This window comes from Falco rusticolus, chromosome 1 (assembly GCF_015220075.1).
Source record: "Falco rusticolus isolate bFalRus1 chromosome 1, bFalRus1.pri, whole genome shotgun sequence".
In the NCBI taxonomy this organism is placed as follows: domain Eukaryota; kingdom Metazoa; phylum Chordata; class Aves; order Falconiformes; family Falconidae; genus Falco; species Falco rusticolus.
This window is the reverse complement of record NC_051187.1, coordinates 13976605-13999221: the sequence shown is the minus strand read 5'-3', so window position 1 is coordinate 13999221 and position 22617 is coordinate 13976605. Positions and strand designations below refer to the sequence as shown.

Here is a 22617-nt window from a genome sequence, read left to right as displayed (position 1 = left end):
GTTTGGATCCAGGATACCTCAGCTTCAGTTTATGTGGCAGTTGCTCCGACAATGATGGTGACTTTTTCTGATGGTGAACCACTTATTTTCCGTTTTCATTTTTGTAAATTGCTTACTGTAGCTATAAAATCTATGACAACTTTAAACTTGAAAAACAAGCTGCTTACATGAGAGATTGTTTTTATATCTGCGCCCCGCTCCCCCCCCCTTACCCTGCCCCCCCTTTCCCCCAGGCAACAGCCTCAGTCAAACAAGGGAAGAAAAGTTTTCAAAGTAGAACAGAGTTTGAATACTTGGTGCAGAATTCTGGCATTGCCTAGAACATTACAACTGTCCATTGAAATTAGACAGTTCTGAATGGAGATGGGTGTTGGAATAGTGATTTTTGTGAAAGTAAAATGATTTGTGTTTGGTTGATCAAGTATAACAGGATGAAACTATTTAATGTGTTTTATTCAGGAAGTCTCATGAATGATTTAATAGAATCTACTATCTCTAGATCTGTGAAATTGACTGTGGATTTCATGTTCTTTCAGAAACATGCTTGTATCCTCTTGATTAACCACAGCTAGAAATGAGTTCCTGGCTGTACAAATATGCTACAGCCGTTGTGCAGAAAAAGAGATGCTGATGTTCTTTCTGACTTAATTTGAAAGGATGTCCTATAGCAGGTTTATTGGTTGGTTGGAGTATTTTTGTTTGGGTTTTTTTTGGGGGGTGTGTGTGTATGGTGTGTGTGGGGGGTGATGGTGGGTTTTTTTGTTTTCTTTTTAAAACCCACTCATAACTACACTTCAGGAGACAAAATTCCCTGATTTTTTTGCCTGTGTTAATAAAGATATATATCCAGTTCAGAGCCTTTTCAAAGTCTGAGACATGAGATGCACATCAAATATCAGTTTTTTTCCCCTGTTCCTGTACAGCTAGGCTTATGATAATAGCTGCTTAGCTGATGTACAGAGTTCTGTATCTGAGAATCAAGAAGCAATCCACAGAAGGGTAAAGGAATAAGTGACCCAGAAAGGTAAATAAATGAGAGGGTTTTTTTAAAAACATATAGGTGGGCTGAGGCACAAAGCCCAATTCTTGTTGCCTGATGTCACAATGCCAGCTCAGGCCCAGCCCAAAATCAGCTCAGATCTGTACTTCCGAGCTGGGATTTAGCAACCCATCTCTATTTGAAGAGGGATTTGGGAGCTCTGAGTGAAGAGCTCTGAGTGTATGCATGCACATGAGTGTGTGTTTCAGTAAATACGTTGCTGAATACTAATTATTTTCTACTTGTTCTGAACCAAATGGCTATGTCATCTGAAAAAGACTTTTAGCACAGGGATGTTCCAGCTGTCTGCACAGAGAGAGGAAAGATATGTGAATGTTATAAGCTGATTTGTCTCATGTAATGTTTATTGCCGGTGGGTAGGCTCACAGACATTGCAGGTGGTACTTGGATAATCCTTGCACCTAGATTTTATTTTATTTTTTTCTTTCCCCAGATGGATGCCCCATTATGGGAATTTAACATCAGATTATGAGTGCTGTAAATTGACATGGGTACAAAGCTGATGTGGATGTGTAACTGAGTTTTTGGGAGAAAGGCTGTGTGTGGCCTATGTGTGTAGATACACATTTGCTTTTTTTAACCATAAAAATGGCAGCTCGTTGTCATGTGCTTTTGAGGCAAAACCAAAATCTCAAAGTATTTGTGTCCTGTCTCATGAAAATCCATGCCATTGAAATCTATCTCAGTCTATGGAAGTCTTGCACTGAGAGAACTAGTAAACAATAAATTAATTCAGCAGTACAGAAAAGCTTTATACTTTCTTGTTGACTGGGGCTCCAAGCATGGTTTGGCTTTGCTGGTCAGGAGGAAGTCTGCCCTTTTGGGAAGGGGCTTTAGCTACAGCAGAATTACATGCTTCTGCTGAATAGCTGAGGTGTATGTAATAGCGGCAGTACCCTGTGACACATGTGAAAATCAGTGTTGAAGATGCTGTCCTGCATTGCAGACACTCAGGTGAAATGAATCTGTTTGGTTCTGTGAAAAGTTGTCACTGTTGGGAGAAAGCACAATGTTAAATAAGAGAATGACCACTGTGCTTTAGTTTGACTTGCTGCATCTCTCCTACTGCCTAGTCCACAGGACTGAGGACAGCAAAAGAGGTTTGAGGTGTGGAATGCTGTTACTTGATAGGCTAGGCCCAAATTTGCAAACATTCACATGTGCAACTACTGTAAGCCTCACTCAGAGGGTTTCACTTCAGAGTCACAGTCAATAAGTAACCACTTGCACTGATTGCTTATGAGCATAATTTTAGATGTTGTAATATTTGTATTCTGACTCATGAAACTTCGGCTAATTTAACCTGGTTGTGGGTAGCTACTGCAACTCGTCTGAGAACTGTTGTTGCATAATTGACCCTTGAAGCATGACAGATTGTAGTGCTATTTGGAAAAAGTATATTCTGCAGTGTTCAAGAAATGTGTATCATTTTTCTGAGCAATAAGGAGAGAGGAATTCTAGTCACAGTGATGCTGAAACAAGGCCATAGCTGTAACAGTAGTGTGTGGTTCTCTGTGCAAAATGTATCCTGGAATTCTGGGGCTGATATGTGGGTTAGGGCATGGTTATAAAAAGGTGCTGCAGGCTATCTAGGTGAGCAGCTTATGAAAAGCAGCCTGTATGGATTGATTTTGAGAAGAAATAATTTCTGGTACAGATTTCCAGAATAAAACTGGAGAAATCAAAATGCGATGTCTTAAATGAGTGTTTGAGTTGCACCTTCTCATCTGTCAAATACATGTTGTTGTGTTTTAACCCCAGCTGGGAACCAGGTACCACACAGCCGCTTGCTCACTCCCCCTCACCCAGAGGGATGGGGAGGAGAATTGGAAAGGAATGTAAAATTCGAGGGTTGAGATAAGAATAATTTGGTAGGTAAAGCAAAAGCCACACACGCAAGCAAAGCAAAGCAAGGAATTCATTCACTACTTCCCATGGGCAGGCAGGTGTTTGGCCATCCCCAGGAAAGCAGGGCTCCATCACATGTAACTCAGATAACATCACAGGTTACTCAGGAAGACAAACACCATAATGCTGGATGTCCCCCCTTTCCTCCTTCTTCCCCCAGTTATACACTCAGCATGACGTAATAAGGTATGGAATACCTCTTTGGCTAGCTTAGGCCATCTGTCCTGGCTGTGTCCCCTCCCAGTTTCCTGTGCCCCTCCAGCCCTCTTGCTGGCAGGGCGCAAGAAAATGAAAAGTTCTTGATTTAATATAAACATTACCCAGCAAGGCCTAAAAACATCAGTGTGCTATCAACACTGTTATCACACCAGGTCCAAAACATAGCACTGCACCAGCTACTAAGAAGAAAATTAACTCTATCCCAGCTGAAACCAGGACACATATTCACAGAGAAATTTCTTAAAGAATTGTAGGAAGAGATGCAGGCAGGGCTGATAGTTGTGTGTCAGGAGAGCTCTCTGGAAATGAGTGGATGTACACCAGTTCAGTCTGCTATTTAACTGATCGAAAAGGAAAGAAAAAAACCTGACAAAAGCTAATCCTATATACCGTTGTCAAACAGACTGCCCCCTCCTCCTTCCTACTTTACGCTGGTAGAAACTGAGAACCAAGGGAAACAAATTAGTGCAATGGACAGAAGGCTCAGACCTTGGATTTTTGTGTTTGAAATGAGTAACATGGACATTTTCACTCAGAACCATTTAAAACAAGGAAGTGCAAGAGCATCTGGAATTCTAATCTCTTTGGAGTGTAAAACGTGTAGAAACTGGAAAAGCTGCATCACTGGTAGCATCAAGTCTCTTCCCCAACAAATATATCTGCATGTAAAAGACTGATTTCAGTTTTGCTTGTATTTTTAAAAGCTATGACATGCAGGAATAAATGTGTGCGTAGAAGATACAGGACTGCCAGAGAAGCCCAGTACAGTCTAATGAGTTTTCTTAAGTTCTTTCTGTTGTATAGCCCTAAGTAGGGATTCCTGCTTACCGCATTTTGACTTTACACTGCTGTGTCTTGCTGCCATTTCCTCAAGCATCAGATTGCATCTAGTTTGCAAATGTGAATCTTTACAGCCCTCAAAGCACGAGTGCAGGAGCTCGTTTCCATTCTATTGGAGAGTCAGGATATTTGGTCTTGCTGGCTGAACTGTGACTTTGCTAAATGAAGGGAATAAAAAAAGAAGTAGAAATGGCTGCCTTTGTATTAAGATACCGGGTGTAGGAGCTGAGATTCTCAGGTGTTAGGTCTTACTGCCCACATTGCCAGGGAATTTGCTTATGGCTGGGTCATTTTGCTCAAGTCTGTCATCACACAAGTCATTTTGGTATCAATGCTTTCAGATCGGTAGACATTCTTTTTTTCCTTACTTTTTTTTTTTCCTTTTCTTTTTGATGCATTGTCTGCCATTTACATGTTGAAGCAGAACATGTATTGCCTGGATCAAAGCTCTAGACTGGAGGAGACACTAAGTGGGAGATGTTACTGTGCAGTAGAAAATACCTTCAGGGGATAATGGAAATGTGTTCTACATCACACAGGGTATCACAAATCCTGGCAGCGAGGAGTAGGCAGGATGAAAAATCAATCTCCAGGGTTTTTGCTGAGGAAATGCTAGTCTGTCTTCTTTTCATGGAGCTGCTTAGGGCTAGACTTCATGAAATAACATGTCTGGAAGTATTAATGGTAAGATAATTGTGGACAGTATAAAATTCCAGGCAGAAACAACAGCTGAAAGGAATCATCAGGACACAACAACTTATTTACCACTCTTTTAAGCTCTTTCATCTTTTTTCTTGACACTTTGCTACTGTGATATTGCTGCCCCATATGCATTGAGTCCTGCTAAGGTAAATGGCTCTGCTTTACCCAATGCTACATGCTTCATGGTCTGAAAACCTGTGGTTAATGCTGCTTTGCCTCTTGGCTGGAAGGTGGGAAGAGAGCTTCGGTTATTGAAAATTGCTGAATTCATACCAAAGGGCAGGTGGATGGTTGCTGCACAGCACAACAATGAAGCATAAAATAGAAGGCTGTTCAATATGGGTTGCTTTGGTTTTCTTTTTTTTGGTCTTTGTGCAGGAGAGTTGTGTGCTGTGTAGTATGTAAGTAGTTTTTCCTGGTGTGCATTTACAACTCGGGTAAATGCTGCACTGGGTTGCATGTAGACTACTTTGGGCTTCTTAAGGGGCTGTAAGTCTGTGTGCAGCCACAGGCTGTCAAGAATGGTGATCATCTGCCAGCTGCTGTCAGGTGGACAATAAAAAGACTTGGAAGTGCTTACAGGCTGTTGATAGGAACGGGAGGTTTTGTGCTTCCTTGAGAAGGAAGAGGTTATAGGCTTTTGTATATGGTGCTGCTCTTGAATAGGGCCCGTAATGTGAAATTGTTGTAATTTGATCACAGTTCTGGGACTATGGCTTTTCTAGAAAATCAGGCTGAAGAAGGGCAATGCTGAGGAAAGAGTCGTGTATTCAAATGTATATCTTCCAATATGTGAATAAATACTAATAAACCCCTCTAACCTCCCTTTTAGCTGATACTCCCAGATTGCTGACACTTGACAGCATGAAGCAAAAGTTGATAATGAGGAGAGATCGCAGCAGCATGTACTGTCATTGCAGTGACACTGTCTTTGCTAGTCAGGCCACTAAAATATGGCACATTTACCACTCTAAGATCCCTGGTGATGTAAACAGCAGCTAGATGTAGTCAGAGAGAAGCGTAATTTGTCTTTAGCAACAGGAGATCTAAGAGCAAAATGAGAACAGGAAACTGGCCAAAGGTAGTCTCAAGTCTGGTGGCATATTCAAAGCAGCTAATTGTGGAAGTTACTATTTTTTGTTGAAGTCTGTGAGTAAATGTAGAAGTGTAGAAGGATGCACATGGATTAAGAACAAACTGTTGTGTGTTTTGGGTCTTGTGTGTGGTGGGGGGTGTTGGAGCATTGTTGGTAAGCATTTCAGTTAGTTTTGGTTTCATGTGGTGGTGCAGAAGCAGGGAATACTGTATCCGGCAAATTGCATGCCGCTCCCCTTCCTTGGTCAGTGTACGGCTTCCTAAACAGGCAATAAGCACTTAACAGTAGCTGTGCAACTCTTCTCATTGAGTTCATGTACTACAAGCTAGGTTGCATTCATGCTCCTAAATGAACAGTTCCAGTGCTGCTTTTTTATAACCTAGACTCCAGGCACTAGTATGAAGAAAAATTAAAGTTTTTTTTCTTCTTGTTGTGGTGCTGTTACCTTGATTTTTTTTCTTGGTATCTTGATTTTGTGCTAAAAAATGGTTGTCCTTATTCCCTGTGCTCTCTGGGCAGTTAGGTGCTGTTGACAAGTTGCACTTCTAATTTCAGCACAGAGCCTACTGGCTGGAGCAGCTGGCAGAGCAGGGCACAAGAAGCAATCCGTGTGTCTGGAAGTCGAAACAAAGCCAGTGTTCTAAGCTTCCACCTATATATTTTTTGTGAGACTTTTATCCATGCCTGTAGACTGACAGAAATGTTCCCTACAGCATTTAAACTCTGGTACAAGTTCTCATTCAGCTAAGGCTTTCCTCATACTGCCTCCCAAAGTTAGCAAGATGTCCTTTCCAGGAGTCGAAAGACTTTAAAGATCTGCCTCAGGAGTAATGTGGAGAAGACATTGACGTGCAGAACCGAACTCTACAACTTGAGGAGAGTTATAAAGCAGGTGTGTTTATTGCGGTGCCGGGTGCAAGGGGGATCGCACCTCCTAACTGGCACACTTAATGTTGGTCACAATACATATTTATACAGTGAAGTTGGCTAGTTCTGCCTAGAGTCTACACCTACTAACTAATTATTGGCAAGTTGTTTTCTTGCTTCAATTTAAAGGTACAGTTCATTTAAAATTCACTACACACACTCCCCGAGCAAGGGATCCACTCTCTTCAGGGAGCCATTTGAGTAGGAGGTCCTGATCTCCCACTACCGTAATTATTTTACCCTAGTATCCTTGAGTCTTATCACTTCAGTAGTTTGTTTTCTATTATCAGTTAGCCGGTCCTTGTCAGAAGGCTCCTTATTTACGTTCATGTTGAGCTCATCTACATCTGTACTAACTGTCCCTTCTTGAAGTGCTGAGTGGGCCGAGCTCCAGACCTTCTTTCGCAGACAGTGAGGCTCTTGCTTGCGGGTTGATGTTTCTGTTATCTATGCAGCTCCTGCCTGCAGCAGAGCTTTAGGTTTTTCACTGTATTTTCTTGCATCAACATGGCAAAACTGATCATGCTGGATCACGCTGTGTGACAGAAAGGTGTGATTGTCTGACTTAGACTGGTCCCACATGTGGCATTGGACTCTTCATAGGACAGAGTATGTGGTAGTGGGTAAAAAATAGACTGTGGGTATATACAGTCTATTTTAGGGCACTGATTTTCTAAGTCATATAAAACTGTTCATGTTATTTCTAAGTTTTCATTTTTCCAGCTGTAAACTATGAGAAATCTTTGCTGGCAGGTAGCTTGAAGTTAGAGTGGCATTTGAGAGGAAGCTGTGGATGATGGTTATTATTATTAAAGTACCTGGAAGGTGATTTTAGGGTTTTTTGTGGGCTCCCTTAGAAGAAATAAAGTTAACAGTTAGTATCTTGTTTGTCATAAGGTGCAAATGGTAGCCTTTCTGTTCGCAGGGGATCCTTTAGCCACTTTCTGAGCTACTTTAAATTCAAATGAACTCTGACTTCAGCAGTTATTCTGGATTTAAACTAGTCCAGCAGATGAGAATCTGACCTATCAGAAACATACCTTCTTCATAATTTCTTCACCTGTGCATTAGGCTTCTGATCCAGAATGTGAGGGCATTTCTCCCCGCGCCCCCCCCCCGCCCCCCCTTGGTTCCTAAGTGTGTAACTGTAGCAGATGTTATAATCAAAAACCTGCTGACAGCTTTGCTGAAGACTGAGGAGGTGGTGTGGAATACAGCTACTTCATTTTCTCCAGCTGAGTTTATTTAGTCTGTAGAAAAACTTTTGTCATTAGTTTTGCCTTCTTAAAATGAGCCTTATGGCACTGTCTTCAGTGTTATGATGTTCATATAAAGCTGAAGCCAATAGAGACATGGTATATATTTCGTGTGTTTTCTCAAAATTCTTACTCGTGAAGATGCCATGACAGTGCTCTCCTAATTAAGAGCTGCTCTTAATTTGCTGCACCTTCCTCTCCTGAAAATAGATCCACTAGTCTCATTTATTTAATTTTAAAATGCTCAGCTGAGCAACTTGGATATTATTTGGAAATGCTGGCAACGAGCTAAAACAGAAGTTTGGGAGGTCTAAACACTCATCAGTTGTTTGTGCTTTTATTGTGTTTAGGAAAAAGCCTCCCAAGGTGCGAGGATGCTAACCCTCATTCACAGAAGTACATGAATTTTAAGAAAGGCTGTATTACAATGATGGCTTGTGAACGTCTTAATGTCAAGATACCTATCTTTTCCTGCCTCAGTTTTAGTGGGCATCATTTCCCCTCTGCTCCAAGTTTAAACATGAGTGGAAGGGACTTCTGTAAGCGTGTTATTTTCCACATGGTACATTAATTGCTGACGATACATGGTTTACCATCCATTTGGAAGACTCAGGTGCTTGATGTTGCTAGAGCTACTCCTGCATATGTTGCATTAGATTAGCTCTTGGTCTCTGGTGTTGGTAATATATCTATTGACTCTGTCTTCCATTTCCTTCTCTGCTTACAGGACTTTTTGCAAGAGACAAATATAGGGATTAAAGTTTCCAGATATTTGTCTGCAAACTGTATGCAACAGTCTTCTAAACCCCCTTGTTCATAAATCTTTTTTAGCTGTTCCATAAAACAGATAAGTGTCTGTTCTTGGTTACAGATGCTTAGCTGTGTAATTTAAAGCTAGTGCAGTGTCTTTTGTCAGATGACAGGTTTGATGGTGGAATGGGTTGTTCCATGGCAGACATTGTCATATCATGACAATACCAGTTTCAGTATTTTGATGCTTCCAAAATGTATTTAAAATACTCTTATTGTTGATCAGTGCAAAATGCTGTGAGTTTATCCATAGTGTCGTTACTTCTCATAACATGTGGTATGTTTAGTGCAGATGATGATACTACTGTATGAGAAGTAATTTATTACTACACCAGATTCACACAACACTTCAGAAATGTGAGGAAAGATACCCTCTTTCTGGAGTTCATGCATGCTTAAAGGGACCTCATAGTTCACTGAAATTAGTCTAGATTCTTTTTGGGTGAAAAACCCCAATCAAATTAAAAACAAAGTCAACATTGACTGCTTAAGTATTATAATATTTGAGGTGTCTAGTTTGAAGGTGGTTTTTTTTTTAAGGTTATTTTTTTCAGAATACTCAGGCTGTGAAAATCAACAATGCAGAAAGTTACATAAATTAAGAACCCCCAAACTGGAAAGATTTTGAAAAAAGAAAGATAAAAATCTTAGTCACTTTTGAGAAGCATCCCATGACCCCATCAAGCCCCTTTTCTTCATGTTTGAGAATATTCTCTACATTTCTGTCAAGCAGAAGTGATTTGAGGGCTTATGCAGTATTCCTTCCCAAAAGAAGTGATTTGAGGGCTTATGCAGTATTCCTTCCCCAAACTGTGCTCACTCTGCACTTGCCTAGAATAGGACATAGCAGGAGTTGCTTAGGCCCAGCTGAAATGGGCCTCATTTTTTGCCAGTAACAGTTCTGGACCTAGTATGCTGTATTCCATGTGCTAGTCAATGCTGTTTACCTGTGTGGCTACTGTGATGGCAAACTTTTGCAGGAACACTTTGTATATAAGGCATTAGATTTTGGAATGGGGAGAGTCCCAAATATTCCTTGTCACAATCTACTGCCTCCCATTTTCTTAATTCCTCTTTTTTGAGATAAACTACTTTAAAATCAGGATGTTTGTGCAATAATTTTTCCATTTCTAATGCTGTCCATCGTCTTAGTTCTGCTATGGCAGAATGATTTCCAAAGACAGTAAAGAAGAGGGTAAGTGTGTATGTATAATATCTTACATATTATGTTTAAACATATTATGTTTTAAACATATTTGGGAGAAATGTCATGATATCTCCTAGGTTTTGAGCACAGTGTATAAAGTATATTGATTTAGTACATAATATAGCTTTCATTAATTACTACTTAATTTTTTAATGTCAGGAGCAGTCTAGGTAGTCTGAAATGCTTATAGTGACAGTAGCTATCCTTTTTATAATTGTTACTTGAAAAAAAGTGACTGCTATACATAGAGATAATGAATGACATCTGGTACTGAGTTGTTAATCCTCTAATAAAAGACTTTTAAGTGAGTGAGAGATAATAATTTAATATGTGATAAACTGGTTACGTGGATCAAAATTAAATATGTATTGGAGACATCTAGGCATAAAGAGAATGAGTGATGGTGCTCTTTTCCCACTGGGTGGGGGTGTTCAGTGAGAATTGGATACCTACATTTTTTAAGCTGCATTGAAAACTTAAGCTTTCTTGAGTGGAAGAGTTGGAAATAGAAGAGGAAAAATAGTCTCTGCTGATTTTCCTCCACACTGCCTTTGTGCTTTTCAATGGTGTCTTACCATATGCTTAAAACAGCTCTCTTAAGGGTTTCAGCGATGTTTCCAAATTCCTTGTGAAGCTGGAATTGTAACTTTGAGCACCACCTCACACTGCAAAGTTTGTCTAAAAAGAGAACTAAAATGACGATCATTCAGACATTTTTTAGATTAAGTAGTTTCTTTGATTGAAAAAATATTATTGGGTTCTGTCTTTGGGAGTACAATTGCTTACTGTGCATGATGGAATAGTCTTTTGGACTGTCAACATCCATTGTTCCAGAATGCTTTGAAGGTCAGTGTGATGACTGCATTATGGAGTTGCTGAGGCATGGATCATGGACTAATGAGAACAAAAAATGCACTTAGAATTTGCTGAAGGTAGTCCATTTTCAAGCTAGGTCATAGAACAAACTTCAAAATACATTTTGCGGGAGACTATAAACAGTGATTGCCCACTGTACCAAGAGAGTTTGACACAAGTTTTTCCAGCTTTTGATTACTTTGTAGTTAGCTTGCAAAAATGCTTTTCAGATCAAGTTTTGTTCAGATAAATTTCCAGAAGAAAAGTGGAAATGGACTCCTTAATTTCTACAGTAAGTCTCCTTGGTGTGTTAAGCAACCAAAGATAACATTGTTTATGTGTAGTATCTTATGATGATCACATATAGGCTTTGGCCAATAAAAAAGCCTTATTGTACTAAACCCTTTGCAAAGGCACAAGGGATGTCTTCTGCAGCCTTATCTTTGTCACCTTTCATTCTAACTAGATGGATGGAGACAGGCTGAAGAAATCAGAACAGAGGAAATCATCTTACCCAGAGCTATAAACTTTACCAGTGGGTGAACTAGGGGAAAATTTGGTTCTATTCCAGTAGTCTGATCTACAATTAAATGTACTTTTTAGAGAGTCCAATTCATATTTAAACATGTTAAGTCAGTATCTTACTGCTGGTTATTAATTGTGCTGGAGTGTTTCAAGGAAATCCAGCTATGGTTAAGGCCTTGGGGTATTTCATTTGGCTTGGTCAGTACTGCTTCATATGCAAAACAGGTTATGTAGGTTTTACAACCTGAAAATACAGTGTTTTAATGAAGAAGTTAGGGGAAGAAACAGTTTAATTAATCCATAGGGAAATGATCCCAGATCATATTCTTTCTGCCTATATTTGGCATTTGATGTCAGCTCTTGGGGTCTCTGAGTGGACACTTTGTCATCTGAGCAACTGGTCCAGCTGCTATGTCTCCCTTTGTCATTACTCAGAGGTAACAGGTCCTACATCAAGTGTGTGAAGCTGACACTTCCCTCAGGAAATGGACTTTGTGCTAGGAAGTGCATGGTGTATCCCCTTCCTCACTACCCAAACTGTTGTGATAGTCAAGCTCTCGCTCTGTAGGCCCCTCTAAAGATCATTTGGTTTGGTAGCTGCTGCTCCCCTGTACCTCTTGCAGAGGTAGTCAGAACTCCTGATGTTCATGAATTTTTGGAAGAGTGGATGGAAAAGATTATTATTTTATGGGAAATTCCTGTTTGAGATGGTTGAGATTTCAGTTTTTCTGTTCTTTATGCTTCGAGCTGAGTATTGTAAAGTGGGCTTTTAGTTTATGTTTAATTATGTTAAGGGAATAAGAAAGAATCACAGTCCCATATTTTCATACTGGTCTCCATCACTGACCTCACTGAAGAAAATGTGGTGGCTTTCTCAGCGGTGTGCTAGTCCTGACTCCCTTGCTGGTGTTTTGATAAAGACAGCAAAGCAGAATGTTGGCTTTGATGTGTTCGTACAGCACCAAGGTGATGTTCTAGCCTAACTGGTCAATTACATGTTTGCATCATCAGAACCCAGCCACCGGAACATTTAATCTCTTAATAATGAGTCTTGAAGGAAAAGTATAACTCAATTTTGAAGCGAGTGCAAGAAGAATGCCATTACTTTATCTATTCATAAGCTGCTATCTGTGCTTGCTGCAATAGATTTAAGTTGGAAGAAGAGAATTCTGATACAAGCCTTTTGCTGGTTCTTTTGTTTCTGAAAAACAGAAATAGTGGACAGGTTTTAGTATCAACTCTTAAAAAGATGGGATTGAAGGTGGGAATGAGTTGTCCATTCTAAGAGAGAGTCCTTGTGAGGCAGAAGTGAAGTTACTAAATTGATGTTATCAACCTGCCTTCCAGTCTGGCAGCAGGCTTCAGAATCGCCAGATTGTTTGAAGGAAAAGGTGGTGTTTACATGGGCCTGTTTACATGGATTACCTGGAGGATGATAGTACTGATTTTATATTCCGTAACTCACTAGGGAGGACATAAACCCTTACATTTGCTGGTCTGTATATTACTGGTAGGGCATAGGTAGAAAACCTTCTCTGGTTTAGATTGTCTTATTATTGGTTTCTTGCACTTACTTTTGAAGTTTCTTGTTTTCTGGTGCTACTGCGTGTAAACCATATAACAGTGACCATGCTGTTCTGTCAATCTGATTAGCATCAACAATTAACAAAGAAAAGGAGAATTAAAAAAAAAAAAAGCTAATAATTGGGCATCTATAAGAGTTAAAGAGAGGAGAGGAGGATTTGGTGTTATGTCACTTTTGTGCATGTACTCTTTCACAGAACCATAGAGTATCCCAAGTTGGAAGGGACCTGTAAGGATCATGAAGTCTAACTCCCTGCTTCTCACAGGACTACCTAAAACTAAGTCACATGTCTAAGAGCATTGTTCAGGTGCTCCTTGAATTCTTGACAGGCTCGGTGCTGTGACCACTTCCCTGGGGAGCCTGTTCCAGTGACTGACCACTCTCTCAATGAAAAGCCTTTTCTTAATGTCCAGTCCTAACTTCCCCTGATGCAGCTTCATTGCATTCTGTCATGCCCTGTTGCTGGTCACCAGAAAGAGAAGATCAGGACCTCCCCCTCCATTGCACACCTTGAAGAAGGTGTAGACTATGATGATGTCACCCCTCAACCTTCTCTTCTCCAAGCTGAACAAACCAAGTGCCTCACATGTCTTGCACTTCAGACTCTTCACCATCTTGGTTGCTGTCCTCTGGATACAGTCTCATAGTTTGATGTCCTTACATTGAGGCACCCAAAACTGCACACAGAACCCGAGGTGGAGCTGCACCAGTGTGGTGTAGAGTGGAAAAATTACCTGCCTCAGCTGGCTAGATATGCTGTGCTTGATGCACCCCAGGACACGGCTGGCCCTTTTGGCTGCCAGGGCACACTGTTGACTCATATTCGATTTGCCATCACCCAAACCACTAGATCTCTTTCCATGGGGCTACTCTGCAGCCTCTTGTATTCTAATTTGTATGCATAACCAGGGTTACCCTATCCCAGCTTAAGAATCTCTCACTTGCTCTTGTTAAATGTCATGTGGTTGGTGATTGCCCAGTTCTCTGGTGTATCCACATCTCTCTGCAAAGCCTCTCTACCCTTGAGTGAGTCTATACGCTCCTCCTAATTTAGTCTTATAGGAATAATGAGTGTTTAAATGTCAGGAAAATAAATGTGCACAAAAGCACAGATACTAGCAGAAGAGGCAGAAGGCATTTCTATACTCGGAAGCTCTCTGGGTGATGAGGGAGCTTGTGTCTTTGGTAAAGTATATGTGTGGGCTAAAGTAATTGGCATTATCAGTGGATTAAGCATAGCACCAGAGAAACCACAGGAGTTTGTGCTGGAATGAGGAGGACCTGTCCAGGAGAAAGGCTCCAGCTTTCACCTCCTAGAAATGAAGTAGCTTGATACCCTTGTTCTGTCTCCAGCATTACATTTCCTGTGATGTTCCTTACCTGTTTCTCTCACCCATTCTCTGTTATTTATGCAGAGTACTTCATCAGTGCTTGACGTTCTTGCAGCTAAAAGGACTTTCTGCACAGTGCAGCTGGAGTTGAGTACTATTTTATTTTATGGGTGAATTTGGAAGCTATCCCAGACTCTACATCTACCCATGTGTAATTTGCACTTCAGTGACGGCCTGAAGTAGAAGGCAAAGGGCACAGCAGTGGGCACAATTAAAACATAACATTAGTGAGCAGCTTTTGCATTCTGAAAAACAGCTGGGGTCAAACCCCAGTTCCTTAAATGAAGACATTTCTGGCTGACAGCCTTGTAAACAGAGAATCAAGCACCTGCATTTGAGATGGGGGAGATGTACATGTTCTGACTGTTGATTCATCTGTTCTGGCTAGCTACTTAATTTGGTGAAATCCATAGTGGAAGGGAGAAGTGTTATTTTACTGCTTTCTTTTGCCCAGCTTTCCTTTGTTTCTTGCTTTCCATGTGACAAGCATTAAGTGAGGGAGAAAGTTCTCAGTTCAAAGCAGAACTGTGTTATTCTTCCATGCTGGAAACTTTAGGCTTATTAGACTTTTGCCTTGGTGCTATCAGATTTTCCTCAGGTAAATTATGATCCCTAAAAATATTTTCTGTGTGTATCAAATGTCTACCAATGTGAATTTCCAGCTGCATGTGAACAAGGTAAGAAGCTTTTCACAGTTTGAAGCAGGCAAGGGATGGAAGGAGAGATGCAGGTCATCCTGTGTTTGCTGGCAAGGCATTGGATGCAAAGAAAACCGAATGGCTTTCCCTGCCCGACCCCAGGTTCTGTGACAGCCACAGAGAGAGTCCAGGCCTTCTGAGTGAGTGTCAGCTGCTTTTAGATGTGCTAGCAGCCTCTGCGTCCTTCAGTGTATATTCTGCTGCCATCACCTCAGCAGTGGAGGGGCAGGGTGGGGTTGGAATCTTTTCCTTGGAGGCACATGGCTGCGTTCATCTCAGACAAGCTGTGTTTCAGAAACACTGTCGCATGCTGAAGGTTTAAAGGGAACAAAAACTCAGGGCCACATTTGTGTACTCGGAAGCCCTTTGCCTGTTAGGAGAGCTTTAAAGTGGAATGGCCCAGGGATAAGGGGTCAGCCCTTGCTTAAATTAGAGGGCTGCTCAGATTTCACAGAAAACTGTGTGGCATGAAGGCCCTTCTGCAGTACTTGCCTTCATTCCTGCTGTTTGAAATGCTTTTTTTTACCCAAACCACCTATGCTTTATTGAGCTCTTCAACACTGATCTTTATGTTCATGGTAAGCAGAGAAAAATCTCCTCCCTCTGTAAACAATGTTATTCATACTAACATTCATTCTACTTTAAAATTAAAAGTTTGTGGGTTTTTGCCATTTATACGTTTTGATGAAATGATGGAAGATAAAAACCATCATCGATAATTACAAGAGGGACAAGCTCAAGATTCTTGCTGCAAAATGTTGGTGAGTTAGGCATAGGAGTTATATATTTTTATCCTGAGTCTGAAAACCAATATATATCTTGCTGTGCTTGAAGACAAATTATACTTGAACAAAGAATTTCAGGTACATGTTCTTTTCCAAGTATAGCAACCTGTTGGTAGTCATGGACATACTCAAGCTATCCTGCTGGTTTTCATCTCCAAAAATGTTCATTGCCCCAGGGAAGCAGCAGTGATCCAAGTTAGCTGGCTTTCTAACTTAATGCAGTTCAAAATCCATCTAAGTTACAGTACATTGTGGTTTGAGTAAAATCCAAAGTTTTAAGCTTGGTTTTTATTCTTAATGCAGAATTAATTTCTTGTGGATGCATCTATGTTTTGTGTAATTTCTCTTGCTAAGTGACTTGTAGCTTTGTCTTGTCACTAGACCTCTGTAACCCATTTAATAATTTGCTGTGACAGCCTCTTACATAGTGTTGGTTTGAACAGATTGCCTGAGACTTGTTTCTTTAACCAAAGGCACCTTATGCCTAAACTAAAAAAAAAAAGTTTATGCTGCTGGGAAACGTGCTAGAATTAGAAATATTTTTGCTTTGACTTTTTTCATGTTGATATGAAAACTGGTTTAATAAAAAAGCAAAAGGAAATGTATCAGTCTCTGCTTGCCCTTCTAGCCTTGCCCTTCTTATAACTGCTGCGGAAGACGGAAGCGGAGGGCAGAAAATGGAGGCCACTGAGGCTGTGCTCAAGTGTTACTCTTCCCACATGTGCTGGCGAAGTGTGCTGAATGTGTTACATCTCACAGGTTTTTCTCTGGTCTTTTCATGTTGATAGCCTTGTGGAGAATGTTAAGTATTGTGTGTGTTGGAGTCTGATTTGACAGCCACTGAATTGGTATAGATCTCCTAACAGTCAGGACAGACATAGTCCTGTAATACTCCTTCCTCAAGTTTTCCTGGTCCTCATTCAGGTCTGTATCTGCTGTTTCTGAACTAGAAGGAACTGTTTTGTTGCTCTTTTAACAGTCCTGGGATTAAGAGTAAACTCAAATTGATGAAAAAGAGTTGGAATTTTTAGGCTTCACCATTCCCTCCCAAATACCTTCCAAAACTGTTCACACACCTGAACAGTTGTGCAGGAGCAACGCTGAAGAGTGTGCTTTAAACGCATTTTAACCTACAGATTTAAATGTTTGTTTCTGAAAAGGTTACTCTTTGCTGAAAGAGAACAAGAGTTTCACACTTGCAAATATGACTGTTAGACTGGCTGTCTACATACAAATCTTCTAGCAGGTTACAAATCTAACCAAAATACCCGTGAAAGTTCAAGTCTCTTACTACTTATGGACAGCTGCATCTACAAAATAGGAAAGAGAATGCTGATTCTTCTACAGAGATCCCACTAAAACCTGTAAGGCTTTTGCCCCTCCATACATTCATCTTGCACTTTGTCACTGGAGAACATGGTCACTTGTAGATTAAATGTCGGCTTTCTTAAGTGAAACTATATGTAAAACTTGAGAGTATTTGGGTCTTCCACTTCAAGCTTCTCCTTTGCAAACTGAATGTATTTCCCAACCTCTTTGAAATCCATAGGTTCCACTATAATACAAACAATAAGCAGTTTTAATAAAGCAGCCTTTGTGAAAGAAAGTGACAAAAACCTGAACAAAATGCTGGTCTAAGTGGTTGATTTTCTTTGCCTCAGGGAGCACCTAAGATTGCATTGAGTCCAGTCAGGGCTTTGCTGGATCCAGCTTCTCTGATAAATCTGACAAATGACCTTTATGAGTGTGTGTTTCTGAAAGGTAGGACTTAGGGGGAGGTAAGATATGATGATGACTATGCAGTGATTTAGAAGGCTTTATATGGATCCACTTTCCTCCTGCCAGTACCAAGATCTCTCTGAGAGAGGTACATATGAGAAACCATGAAAGAACATAAATTTTAAAATAATTTAGAGGACCACTGCAAGGCCTGGTTGCCAACAAACTCATGTTTCTTTTTTTGTTTGAAAATGTTGATCATTTTAGCCAGAAATGTTCTGGCCAAATTTTTCTGTGTTTACTTCCGTAATAGAGCCCTTCTCTCTACAAAAGACAGTAAGAGAGGACAGAATTTGACCCATTCCCTGAATCTGCCTTAACAAGTAAAAAACCATGATTAATCATTTTTACAGGGTTTTTTCTGTGCTCTCATCCTAGGTACAAAGAGCATTCTGGGCTGTATGCAGCCAGGCTGAAATGCATTTAGTAAATTTATTCAGAAAGGATTAATGCACACTTCATGCCAAACAGCTGTTAAATTGAAGGAAAATGTTTTCCAATAGCTTCTAGGCCTGTTTGGTTTTTGGGATTTCTTTTCTTTTTTTAAGAGAGAGAGAGAGAGAGAGAGAATATCCACTGTTGGTGTTTTGTGAAAGCTGAAAGCTTTTCCCACCCCCCCTCCTTGGATGGCATTCCAGTAAAAGAGATGGTTCTCTGTGCTGTGGGCTCGTTGCCATTCCATTATGTCTCTGTCCCTGGACGAAAATGTAAGGCTTTGTGTAGCACAGGTGGCTTTGATAAAAGGAGAAAAAACATGTTTGAAAAGCCTTAAACTGGTCTGTGTGTCCATTCTTCTCTCTGCCTTTTGAATGATCTGAAGTAAAAAAACCACTAACTTTTTCAAGAGGGGGGAAGAATTTTGACTAATCCTGTTACTTGATATTAAACACTCAAAGTGATTTATTACAAGCTTTGGTTTTAAGTGATTGTTCAAGGTAAGAGCAAAAATTCAGGCAGTCCTCTCTTCCATGGTTTTCCAGCACACAATATATCAAGCATGTAGGTAACACTGTAGGGCGTGTCAGTAAGCAAGAAGCTTTCCTGTAGAGTCCTGCATATGTTAAGCTGTTAGGTATTTCTGTTAAGGACCAGGATGACTTGTTAATTTCTCTCAATTACTAGTTCTCATTCTGTCTTTTTTCTGTTGTTCATCACTGCAATTTATTCTGTTCTCCTTCCTCCTACAGAAGAGATGGTGGAAGGAAAAAATGCCATTCTCATAGGCATGAGCCAGTGGAACTCAAATGACCTTGTTGAGCAGATAGAAACAATTGGGAAACTCGAAGAAAATCAAGGTAATGTTTAGCTTTCCGTATGTATTAATTGGAAGTTAACAAGAAAATCTGACTACTGAAGCAATTAGTTGTCAGATATTGTGTAAATACTCAACAGAAATATCATTTACAGTATCCCATAGTAAAAGATTTACATAGATATGTAAGTACTCTTTTAGTGCTGGGAAATGAATTACAATGATGTCTTTCAGGAGGAAACTTCTCTGACAGGCCAGGTAAATTTATTTTTATATATTATAATTTATACTTATTTATTATATATTATATTATAAATATAATTTATTTATAAATTTAAATTTAAAGTCAATGTCGGACTCAGCTCAACAACTATGAGATAGAGACAAGACCACAATTTAAGCTTTGTATGTTGACTGTAATGAACATATGTAAGAGACTTGTTGGTCACTGTCACTGGGTTATTTTGCTCCTTAAAGTCAGTAAATCATTATCTGGAATTTTCAAGGGGGCACATACTTTAAGGAGTATTGGGACCAGTTTTAGGTAAACATTTAGATAACTATGTGCCACTGCTGTGAGTGGGAAATGGGCACCGGTACACCAGTAAGAATCTGGGGCATAGGACAAAAGCCTAAGCAGTCTTCCTTTTATTGTTACTTTGGCTCCTAAATTGCCTAGTAATTTGAAAAATAAAATTGCCTCATTGAATTTAGGGAGCGAGAAAGACCTGATTTCCTTATACATCAGTAGTATGGGGCTTATGTATAGTGGTGCTTGTTAATCTAGCTTTTTTAAGATTTTGATGGCTTTGTCCATTTTAAGAGCCTTTTCAGGAGGCTTTTCTTTATGGATTTGCTACATGTAGTCAGTGCTCAAGACAGCTGTGAAGAGGTCTGTTTTAGTATACAGGTGTATAGAAGTAATATTAACTGAGTCACAAACTTCTTGATTACATACCATGAGAATTATTTATTTTGATAGTATTTAAGTGACAGGTAGACACAATAGACACAGTGTATTTACAATTGTTAAATAAGTAATTAGAGAAGAAAAAACTTCCCTGTTTTGCATTTGCTCTTAACAGTGATATCAAGGCCTCACTTATGTTGCTTTATGTATGTATGTATGTAACTTACTTTATTTGGAGCCAGAGATTAAATGGCAATTTCTAAGAGATACTGTATGTGCTGTAAATATGCCATTTTCTCTGCTAAAAAGTACCAATAAAAATTAATACAGTATTGCATCAAATATGGTTGGTCTTCTAAATGACTTGCCAAGAACTGTCCTTGCATTCTTGCAGATATTTCTTTCTTTTCTCCAGGGCTGGCAAAGATTTAGAATGATTATTTTCATTCTAGCATTCATTATATCAGAATGGTTTTGTTTGGTTTTTTCATAGTGCCCTTTGTATTGGGCACTGAGGAAGGAGTTGGAAGAGACTTGCTAAGGGTTTCTGCTCTTAAGAAGCAAGGCTGGTAAAAGGGTCATTGTTTGCATTATGCAGTTGAATAGCTGCAGCAAAGAAAACATGAGACCCAGGTTGCATGGAAGATCTGTACAGGAACAAATGAAGCAGGCCCCTGAGCTATAGTCCATGCTTCTTCATACAAAGAGTTTCTCTTTTCATTGAATCTAATCCTCTGTGATGTTTTGTAAAAGGAAGAGTTCTTATTGGTTCTCTTCTTTCACTTCACTTCTGTTTGTACACAGCTGTTTGAAGAGGCTTTAAAGCCAATGCACCTAACTCAAAGCATTTGATGAATTGGCCTAGATGCATCTACATTCTCACTGTTGCTTTTAGGTCACAGTTTCTTGTGCTGATTTTGGCTGTTCTTGAATCAAGGTGTCAGGCAAGGACTGAAGTCATTAAGAACTGGGCTAGCACAAGTCTGACCTAATGTTACGTGTACCATGTCTTGTTATGTCAGAATGTAATTTCACTCCTTCAGTAATGCAGAAGAATGTAGAGTTCTGGCTGTAGTGCACACTGCCGGTTAGAAATTTTCCCTGATGCACCCTTGCTAAATACATCAGGTTTCTAAATAGGTGAGGTAGTTATGTGCATTTCCTTCTTTCCTCTGCAACCTCATGGTCTCAGATTTAGTCCTATTGGTTAGATACTTGTTGATTTTATCTTTTTTAATCATTATTTTTTTCTTTTTTCCTTACATGTGTTCATCTGTATCTTACCTTCATGGAATTATCTGCCAAATGCTTATAGGTCATGTTGCAGTGTTGTTAGTGCAGATAATTGTACAGTGCTTTTGCTACAGCTTAACAAGACTGAGTAGTGTTACCAATTCAGCAGTTTAGAAAAGTCTGTGATTAGCAACCATCAGATACAAATGATAAAGGCAAAGAGGAGGGAGGAGTATGTTTGAAGGAAGACTGTATTGTCTTTTGTGCCACAGTAGAAAGGTATTTCACCTTAGCCCAATTGTTTACAATAAAAACATTAAAAGTTCAGGTAAAGCTGGATTCTCTCTTTTAAAATGTAGCAAAGAGGAAGATGGCCTGTATGTCTTCTTTCCCAGGGTATTTCACTTGTTCAGTGGAAAGATGTGAAGAGTATGGTCTCCTGATGCAGAGAAACTTCCCCCCGCTCCCAGCTGGATTTACTTACAGCTTTCAGACAATGATGAGTTCATTGGCTTTGGTTGCAGAGAGCTTTTTTAGAATTCACTCACTCTCTAGGGCCAGTGGTTTTGCTAGGTGCCTGTGCAGAGAGCAGAGCACTGGTTCTTTTTCATGGTTTAAAAAAATTGATTAATAGAGTACATAATTATGGGCTCTTTCAACAAATGAAGACATATGAGAAGATACAGTATGCTCTGGGCAGAGCTTAAGACCCACTGGATGCTACTTAAGTAATGCTATAGTTCCAATGTGAGACAGACAAGGTCCTCAGGAACTCTGTAAATGGTAAGTATATAATTTAATTCAATCATTGATTCTCAGTAAGTATGACTGAGAGCACTTGACCAGCACAACCTTTCTCATCAGAGGTAGAAGTAAGTCTTTAGGGGAAAACTGGCAGCAGCATTTAAAATTATTACGTTTTCATTACAGAAAATATCACAAACAGCAATCAAGCTGAATGAAGAACTCACAGCTGCATAAATTATGTTGATGAAGATGCCTTCCCTGTTGTGGAAGAAAAGCATTTTCACACATCATAGTCATACATTTAAATTCACTCCTGATGCAAAGCATCTGTCCATTAAATTAAGGAAAATTGCATGTACTGGGCACTAAGAACAAATTCAGCCTGTTGGATTTCAATGCTTTGCATCTCCTCCAGCTGCCTGGAGTTCATATCCTTACTTTAGATCTATATTGTTAAAAGTTTGTAAGGTTGAAATTGTTGTTCATTTGTTTTTGTACTCTTGACACAGTGCAGTGAAGGTGAGGTGAAGAAATCTTTGCAAATATTGCAAAGACTATTTATATAATTTGAATTCAAGATATGCTTTATATTTCATTACTTAAGTTTCTGTATAGCGGGATATGAGATTACTGTACATTTTAACTGGCAAACCAGGCAAATACCTGTTACAGAAAAAACACGTTATTGAACCCAAGCTAGTAATCGACATGTAAACCTAAACCTGTGTTAGCATTTCAAAGGGTGAAATCCTGGTGAAAAAATGCCATAGCTGGAGCACACATTACCAGTGAGGTCAAGACATGTTTGTTTGAGACCAAACGTGCGTAAGAC

The 22617-nt window shown here is 39.7% G+C and overlaps 1 protein-coding gene across 2 annotated transcripts in view; it reads left to right on the top strand.

Annotated features, from left to right (window-relative positions):
• PITPNM3 (PITPNM family member 3) overlaps positions 1-22617 on the top strand; it is a 119021-nt gene that overhangs the window by 24319 nt on the left and 72085 nt on the right. For both annotated transcript variants that reach the window (XM_037411017.1, XM_037411026.1), the window contains one exon: positions 18831-18938. In XM_037411017.1, coding sequence (XP_037266914.1) covers positions 18831-18938 — 108 coding nt within the window. The remainder of the gene's footprint in view (positions 1-18830; positions 18939-22617) is intronic.